The sequence below is a fragment of the Syngnathus acus genome, chromosome 15 (genome assembly GCF_901709675.1).
Source record: "Syngnathus acus chromosome 15, fSynAcu1.2, whole genome shotgun sequence".
Lineage (NCBI taxonomy): Eukaryota > Metazoa > Chordata > Actinopteri > Syngnathiformes > Syngnathidae > Syngnathus > Syngnathus acus.
In genome coordinates this window covers 10,043,939-10,053,041 of record NC_051100.1, presented here as the reverse complement: position 1 = coordinate 10,053,041, position 9,103 = coordinate 10,043,939, and the positions used below count along the sequence as shown (strand labels likewise).

The window sequence follows — 9,103 nt, the reverse complement described above, 5'->3', positions numbered from 1 at the left end:
GTGGTATTCATAGTATTGAAAGAGCGGGCACGGTATGGCCACATCAGGGAAGTGTCACTAAACACATTGTGTTGATGTTCCATCTTCCATCCATTAGCCTTAGCGCTAGCATTGTGGGTGGACTGGGGCCTATTTCCGGTAACTTTGGGTGAGCGTGAAAATGCTGAATATGATGGCAGGCTCTTTATGCAGTGTCATCAATATGCTTCAAGCTTAGAAAAAAAACCAAAAAGTACACCGTGGCATATAATCACATCATGACACATCAAAAGGTATCCAGACAGCACTTAGGGGATAAACCTGGAAAAGGTCACTCTTACATAATCCCTCTGCTCTCATGCAGCTGTCTGCTTGCCAATCCAGAGTGGCGGGTGCCACCTCACTGTGGACTGCCTCAACGCCAATGAGCCTTTAAATATATGCCCAAGTAACACACTCTATCATACCGCAACAGAAGCGGCACCATTGCAACGCCGCTTTGGAGTGCCAACCATTGGCGAGACGTCAGAGGTGGCCAAAGAGCAGATGCTGGCGCAGCAGTATGTCTGACGCACATCACAGCTGGCTGCTCTCACTGCGGCTGGCCTGACAGCTTACATCACTTACGCAAGTGATACTAAAAATAAGCCGAAATTCGAGTTTCACTTTGAAATGACCGGACACTCTTTGGAAAAGGGGCCAATATTCTGACTGGCTTTCAACTTTAAAAAAAAAAAACAAGAACTTTGGAGGTTTATGACATATGGCTCAATATCCATCGAGTATTATTCGTGTGTGTGTGTGTGTGTATATAAAGTTCAAAATGGAGAAGAATGGAAGCCAAACCCTAAACAACTGAGAACCAAAACATTTATTTTCCTATTATCCAAATGATAAAGCATACAAATACAAAAAATATTGCACAGTATGTTGATTGATTTCTAATGAGCGCTTGTCTTTAATTGGGGATAATCAAAATGATTGCACGTGTGCAGGAATAGTTGTGAAAACGAGCAATTTGACAACACAAGGCAATGCAATGCACTGCTATGCGATCCATCAATCATTCTGCACTGAATCCATTGTGAGCAGGCACAATGCAAAACTAAAAATTGTGTACCCGTTGAACAAGTCACAAATCTGCTGTAATACATGGAAGCATACTTTAAAAATAAAATACGGTATCAGGTGAATTTAATTGCATGTTTACCTTCCTAAAGTTGTGTTTGCGTTACTATTTTAAACCCTCCCGAAGAGCTGAGAGAATATCTTGCAGGATGGCATTTCTGTTTTCCTTTGTCACCTAGGCGGGACAGCAAACAATGAATATTGCTTTGAGAAGCTAAACAAACGGTATTTGATGATGAACGCCAAACATACAATGGATGATGATCACGCTCAAAGGGAGAAACGGTTCATCATGAGGTTACACTGCTCAATACTGTAACCTCATGCAGGATAAGTAAATACTGGTACTTAGCATGACAATATCCATAATGGGGTCCCCCATGATTAATTATTTGGACATTTCAGTCAAGCCTTTGTTGTTTAATCAGTCACGCATGATTTGATGTTAATCCTGCTATCGGCTTAGGATCATGCAGGGAATGGCTCTAGTCTATGCAACACACAACATATATGTGTCTGCGATCGAATGTAAACATGGTCCTATGGCAACAAGAAGCTCTGAAAACTGACCTACATATCCTGCTCCCACCCAACCCAATTTTCCTAGCAACTGTATAGTATTTGTACTCACGGTGAAGATCTTGACGTCGCTCCTCATGCGCACCTCTTCCACCAAGCCGAGCGGTTTCCCCTTGGGGATGGGAATGGTGCCCAAGATCGTGCAAGAAGAGCCGTCTAGTGTCTGTCTCACCGCTTTGATGAACGGCTGGCTGAAGAGTTCCATTTTCCCAATCTCGTCAAGGACAAACACTTTCTTACTAGTTCCGTCTTCTGGGCTCACCTGGACACAGGATAGCACAGAATTTTACGTTCTGTGTATAAAGCAAATGCAGACATGTTGATCTGTTATGTCTCTGATGCAGCAGTTTTGTAGTATCGCTCGATAGCACAGGTGTCAAACTCAAGGCCCAGATACGGCCCGCCACATCATTTCATGTGGCCCGCGAAGACAAATTGTGCATCAAATTGGTGTGTCATTACTAGAATTGCAAATTGTCTTCACTTTTAATAATATCTTCTTTTTTTTTTTGAATATTTGACCAGTTTTTATTCGTCTGATTTGCAAATGAGTTATTTGTCAGTTTGCATGCATTTATTTGGGTTGACAGTCATAATGGCCCTCCGAAAGAAACTATGACTACAATGCGGCCCGCGAAAAAAATGAGTTTGACACCCCTGCTCTATAGCATAGGTGAGAACAATCACACCACCAAAGTATTCTCTGTGTATTGTATGTAAACCCACTACTTACTTTCATTCAGTGGGTTGCAATAAAACAATGTGAGGGGCAATGGCTGAAAGTTCAGAACTTTTTTTTCCATGCCGGTGGTGTCATTTTGTCCATTTTCGACTTATCCTCGTTATAATTGTGGACAAGTTGGAGCATATCCCCATTTGACTTTGGTCAAGAGGCGGGGTACATCCTAGGCTGGCCGCCAGTTAATCACAGGGCATGAACATTCAAAACAACCATTCAAACACACATTCTCATCGATGGATAATTTAGAGTCTTCAATTAACACGACATGCATGTTTCTGGAATGTGAGAGGAAGCCGGGAGTCCTCGGAAAGAACTCACACGAGCATTGGGAGAATATGCGTAATCCTCACAGCAAGGCTGGAGCCATGATGTGAATCAAGAACATTAGAGCGATAAGATGGACATTTATCGTGACGGTGATTGTTGCATTACGACCTGGAGGAGTGGTTGTGCAAGAGCACATATTTGGAGGGTATTCCACAAAGAAGACAAATGTTTGCCGGGTTTTCACATAACCTTTCTGAAAAAAAAAACCCGCTTACACTTTTGCTGATATGCTGTTGTTCTTCATCAGGCCACAAATGAGTTGAGACCAAATTAACAAGGCTGGTTTTCTGTCAAGTACGGCAATCCAAATTGGCTTCATTTCTTTAATCACCAGCCAATTAATTATCACTACCTCTGTATTAAATGCATGACAACAAACATTTTGTCAATCTAACAAAAGGAAAAATGTCATTATGTGAATAAGACACGGTAGTACACAGACCATGGTTTACTATGATTATAGAGAAACGTTTACAAGAGCACCATGACACCTTTCTTTACAGCTAATGTGTAGGCGGCGCTCCGGGCTCACTTTACAAGCAGGATATTCATGGTCAAAGAGAGCCAGACGGCACCACTGCTACTAAAAATGTCACTCTGGAATTTATGCAGGCTTCCAATTATGCTCTTTGGTTTGAGAAAAATCAAAAGGTTTGATGATTTGTTAAGCAGGAATAAAAGGCAGCAATGATCTGTTGATGATAACAGTGTGTGGCGTACCTTCTTGAAGAGGGGGAGGGCCAGGCGTTCAAATGAAGGCAAATCCACAACATACTGTCCTACTTTGTACTCCCGTCTGCCATGAGAGTCACCAGCAACATCTCTGTGGGATGAAATCCATGCCGGGGTTACTTAAACACAACATCAAAAAGAGCAGCTTGTTTGACATTCCTTCGACCTGATTCTGGACAGGTGGTCTCTTTCGCCACTCACTGTGACCACATCAAACCCCACTCTGCGGCCTCCTTCCCTGACCTCTTCCGTGTAAAAGCCTTCCACCGACTGACCCGAGGACACTAGCGCATCACACGCCTTCTGGACCAGAGTGGTTTTACCCACACCTGCAACAAGAATACTGTTTAACTCAGGGAAAATTCTCACATACGTGGTCCTCAGTTTACAATGGAGTTTTGTTCCTGTGGTGGTGACATAACCAGAATTTTGTCATAAAGTGCCATAAATATAATCAGGATGCTGAGGGAAATCTAATTTCACTTAGTTTGTCCAAGGTATAATTAAAGTTAATATTGATATGCCAAACACTTGCATGTAGAACAATCAAATATAGACTATAACTGCGTGCCTTTCCGTGACGTTACTCGAGGTGCGCTGTTCGTAACCGTCGTAAAACGAGGACACCTGACAACATTGTAAATCCGTGCATCTTTTCGCTCACACTTACGTATCCTATGGACATTAGCAGCTCGTTAAGGAAAACAGACTTACTACAATAACTTCTTCTGTTTATCAATATATTTCCTCTTTAATTGTGGGAAGAAAAGGGTTAGCAGATCTTTACTTCTGAACGTGTTGATCGTAAACTCTGATCGGAGAAAAAAAAAACTGATTATACTAGCCTCATCTAAATTTTGGTGGAGTGACGAGCAAAGTCGCTGTTAATAAGTTTCTTGAATGTGGTGAGTCCAATGTGTGAACTGTTACCTGGCGGTCCTGTCAAAAACACATGCCTGAGCATTTGGTCGCTCCCTTCTGCCAAAGCTGGTTCACTTCCGCAAACAAAGACCGCGCATGCGTAGAAATCCTTTAAACGACTGAAAAGAGTCAAAAAACATTGATCATGTTAGACTTATTGGAAACGCCGCCTGGTTTTGGAAAAGCAATGTAACTTTTATGATATTTTTTTTATATTCGAGCAGTTTTAATTCAATGGTTAGAAAATACTTGGAATACATGGAAACTTAAAAAAAAATAGTTCTTAGAGGTGTACTGGCTAAGGATAAAGCAGCACGACCTAAAACACTTTATTCATGTGCCATGACGATAATGTCCTGCATAAAATTGCAAAAATTGCTCAACATTACCTTGGCATTGCAAGGCTTCAAAGATACACACGTAGACATATCTACATATATTATCTATAAATATATACTACAAACAAATGGATGTAAAATATTCAAAGAAAACAGTTGCATAATTGAGTCTTTTCCTACATGAAATATCTTTATTTCAAACACAATCATATGTAAACAATACTCAATACAATACTAAAAGCCCATGTATTTATTTTTGTGGTGCACTGTGTTTACATTGTGTAACCAGGGAGCTTGACGGCCGCAAGCTCAGATATATGTTGATACTCTTTTCTGAAGTCCAAGGATCCAAGGTCATCTTCCAGTTCCTTAGCTTCCAGTGGGTCAGAGCACATTGAGTCTGAAGAACCTCGCCAAACGAGGCTGCTGCTCTCACTCTTTAGGCCTCTTGGGGACGTAACTCCAGCATCCTCTTCCTTTTCTTGTTTCTTGGAGTATTCCATTTGCATGGAGGCTGATCCATCTTCAGAAGAGAAGCTGAGTGCAGAGTCTTGTGTTCGAGGCTGGATGAGGTGCGTGCCTCTCAGAACCCGCTGCACGGGGCTGTGACCTCTAATGGGCGCAGGGAGGAGAGTTTTTTCCTTAACGGGTTCCGAGTCTGAATCTGAAGTGAGAAAAGGAGGCTTTGAAGGCTTCGACTTGGCAGACTCGGGACTACTGGATGTGTCCGCATCGCTGGCCTCAAAACTGTTAAAGTCGTCTGCGTATTCTTCTTCCTTGTCAGAGTCTGACACTACAGACTTGTGGCTGCTGTGACTACTACTTTTGGGAGAGTCCAGTTTCATGATTTGGCTCTCTGATTTCGTCCACGTCAGGATCATTTTGGGGAGTTGGTTGCTTGTGGCATCATCATCGAGACAAGAGAGAGAAATGGATGAAGTGTCTAGTTCTTGCTTAGGACTTTCCAACTTTGATCTATCTTCATGTTTTTGCTTTGTTGTATCCTCCACCACAGAGACCTCTTTCGTTTTTTGCGTCTTCATATTTTCTTTAGGAATGAAACTTTTGACTTTTTTCTCTCCTTTACTTGCACTTAACCGTGTTTGATTGGTTGTGTGTAATGCCATACAGTCCCGATTTTTCACCACAGTGCAGTTTTTTTGCCGCCTTAGATTGTATGTTTTTGTTGTTCTGTACATTAACTTTTTCCTGTGTGGTTTACTGTCAATCAAAGCCTCAAATTGGTTGTTTTGCATTGATTCTTTGGGCTCAGCCTTCATACTTTGGGGCGAAACTATTCTGGGGGAATGCAAATGCTTTGAAGTGGTGTCCACCTTGCTTTCTTGCTCTGGTCTTGTTTTCGGCGCGCTCCATTGTCTGCCCGAAGCCTCAGGAGAAGCCGTTTTATATATCCCGGCCAAGTCTGGATGATTCGACAGAGGTGGCTGGTGCAGGTTGTGGACATTTAACTGTGACAGTTCAAGAAAAAGAGCATTAAGGAGAGGCAGTGGTCTCAGAGCTTCCTCGAGGCCTTTTGGAGTGACACTTGCAGATACGTTAGGCTCATTTTGCAATGCCTGGTCCATTGCTAAGGAATTCCCACTTTCATTGTCGGAGAATGTCGCTTTGTGTGATACCACTGGTGACTCGCATTGAACTAATCTGTACTCACTTCCTTGGGGTTTACGTTTTTCCTTGCCAGAATTGCAATAGTACAGACATGGGGGACAAAACACAGTTAGGTCCTCATCCAAGTTCTTATGTTCTTGGACTGTGTGAGGAATTTGGCTTATTGGGTCATGTCCAGTTTGGGTGAACACAGCTTTTTTCTCCACATTATTCCATCCATCATCGGAATTGTCCTGCGTGGGAAACTTAACTCCCATAGAGCCAGAACGTAATTTTTCATTTGCCTTCTTCTTCAGGATGTCTTCTTGAGCACATTGTTTACCGGAGACCGGTATGTTTTTTGTCACATGCGGTGGTAGACTGTCACCCACCATTAGCAGTTTGTAACTCAGAGAAATAACTCCAACTGGCTCCTCTGCAAGGTTGTTTACGCACACGGACCCTCTCTCTCCAAAAGATGAGCAACTAGCAACATCGTGTTCAATGGAGTCGTGTCTGATTCTGTTAATGATGGAAGCCAACGAGATGAGGGACGTCCCTAATAATTTGGGTATCTCGTCTTTCACATCGAGAATCATAACATAGAGAGGGGTGTTGGTGAGTTTCCTGTGCAGAGAGTCGAGATTCATTTCGAAGAAACACGACTTGCCTTTATTAAACGAATATACCCATCGCTTGTCCTTTTCATGCTGTAGGTGATTATTTCTATTATCTCCTCTCAGTTCAGGCGGATAAATGAGCAGCGTTGGAAAGTCCAACAGTCGTATTCCAACAGCGAGCTTGTCGGAGATCTCCTTTTCACTGTTAATTCGAATGTATTCCACCAAAAGCTCAAATGAAAACAAAGTCTCTCGTTTCGGGTTCTCATCCGGTCGTTGTGACATTATAGTAGCGACGTGGGTTCGACACATAACAACAACATTGAGAATTAGCTAGCACACAAGCTAGCTGCTGGCTGATGTTGCATTCAAACAGTGGGAGTTTTGAATCTCCTGTCGGAAAGAAAGCACCGTGGCACCACATCAACCCGGATATCCGGATCAGAACTCACAAAATAACCAATTTTGACAGTAAATTGTGAGCTGAAATAAAAAACAAAACAAAAAAAACAATTGGATTGGATTAATTTATATATTATAGTGGCAATACGAGTTCCCACGTGCTCACTATAAATAAAAGTATGACCAAAAATATACAAAAACACACACACGCGCGCGCATAAATTATAAGACATGAAGCTGAAATGAAATAATGCAAACGGGTGACGGGGTCTACTATTTTTTATAAATCTGTACGGTACTCAACATTATACTGTTCTTAATGCTCACAAAGGAATGTTTTAAAGCTTCTGGTTTTGAATTTTAGTTAGTTTGAAACCCCTTTTGTTTGTTGTGACCTGCGATGAGAATGAATGGAAGAGTGTACTGAAAAAAGTAAAATAGCAACTACTCCAAGTTGACCTGAGGACGGTCATCTTTCGGCGTCTGTCGTCGCCTTGGCAACGGATGTCGCAAGATTATGGCGTCATAGGTTAGTGGGGGCTCATGGGAAAAGAAGTTCATTTCAGTAGTTCTCACTTGGACGCGGAATTTATTATATTCAAATGAATTTGAAGGAATAATGAAGACAATTTACAGGTTTCAAACTTAAAAATGATTAAAAGCGCATACGCTATCTGGTTCACAAGTTTTTCCCCATTTTGGAGAACCTTTTAGTGGCAGACAGTGAGTTTGGGCCGACTAAAATAAACTAAAGGTGATTGGAAATGAGGTCAGTTCATAAGTCCACACTATGGGGTTGTTATTAATATTTAAGGCAGAACACATTAGTCTGGGTTAGAAACACGCAAAATACACGCAAACGCGCACTCTCAAAACGAGGACCGTGTAAATAAACCATTTCTCACACAGGGCAGCAGGAGTCCCGGTGGGCGGGGACTTTCTCCCGGCGTGCTGTCATCGCCGAACGAGGTGCTGCTGGTGCTGGATGTCTGCACTCGCTCGCTTCAGTCTGGAGGCTCAGGCTGAAAGAGAAAGGTACAAGCCCGACCGTGCATCCTGCGCAAGGCCGATAAGGATACTTTGTTGGCGAACTGGCGACGCTCTCAATGTAAGGTAAGGCATAAGGATTTTCCCCCTTTTAATTGAACAAAATTCTGTGCATATAATACAAATATGCACGGAGGACTACGTGGTTGTGTAGATTAAAAGTGTAGCGCTTGCGAGAGCGAAACGAGATAGAAACTCCAAATTTAATTGCAACAATTGAAGCTAAAGTGATTTTTTGGGCGTTTTCATTTCAAAACAAATGGGACGATTGATCACTAATTTCCGCCTATAAATTAAATGTCATGTTTTGTTGTTTTAACTTATTTCCTCAATGTCCATTCACTAAATATAGTTATTCTTCCAAATAAACTCGAGTCGAACTTTGTTTTCGGTGTTTAACACTAGTATTTACTATTTGGGGGGAAAAGGGGTAGATTCGCCTTGAAATATTTGTGAATGGGGTTTGTTTCGTGGAGTCAGTCGTCGCTTTAGCAATAGAGGGCGACAGAGATTTCGTTGTTCACTTGTAATTCAGCCTTTAAATTCCCTCTTCAAGAAGATTTGACTGTAAAATTTGCTTTTTTATTTTTTCGTAGACGTTTAATTGTACTGCAATGTGATTCATTTCCTTTATTTCGACTATAGTATGTAGTCAGTATAAGCTGTCAAGGAAGTATTTT

General features: G+C 41.9%; 3 protein-coding genes across 7 annotated transcripts in view; 1 reads left to right on the top strand and 2 right to left on the bottom strand.

The window, feature by feature from the left end:
- Nucleotides 1–831: 831 nt before the first annotated feature.
- ntpcr (nucleoside-triphosphatase, cancer-related) lies at nt 832–4,536 on the bottom strand. Its single transcript, XM_037271165.1, has 5 exons — nt 4,418–4,536; nt 3,654–3,816; nt 3,476–3,578; nt 1,739–1,948; nt 832–1,282 (listed from the first exon to the last, which is right to left on the bottom strand). The coding sequence occupies exons 1-5, from the start codon at nt 4,449–4,451 to the stop codon at nt 1,214–1,216; spliced, it is 579 nt and encodes a 192-aa protein (XP_037127060.1). The 5' UTR covers nt 4,452–4,536; the 3' UTR covers nt 832–1,213.
- A 374-nt stretch (nt 4,537–4,910) lies between these two features.
- Nucleotides 4,911–7,387, bottom strand: map10 (microtubule associated protein 10). Its single transcript, XM_037272426.1, has one exon. The coding sequence runs from the start codon at nt 7,284–7,286 to the stop codon at nt 5,019–5,021; it is 2,268 nt and encodes a 755-aa protein (XP_037128321.1). The 5' UTR covers nt 7,287–7,387; the 3' UTR covers nt 4,911–5,018.
- A 948-nt stretch (nt 7,388–8,335) lies between these two features.
- The window catches only part of LOC119134463 (signal-induced proliferation-associated 1-like protein 2), a 62,034-nt gene continuing 61,266 nt past the window's right edge, over nt 8,336–9,103 (top strand). For 3 of the 5 annotated variants that reach the window (XM_037271149.1, XM_037271147.1, XM_037271148.1), the window contains exon 1: nt 8,337–8,489. The gene's annotated coding sequence lies outside the window, so the exon portion shown is untranslated. Of the gene's footprint in view, nt 8,490–9,103 lie in introns of all 5 variants that reach the window. The other 2 variants (XM_037271145.1, XM_037271143.1) reach the window with 2 other exon arrangements.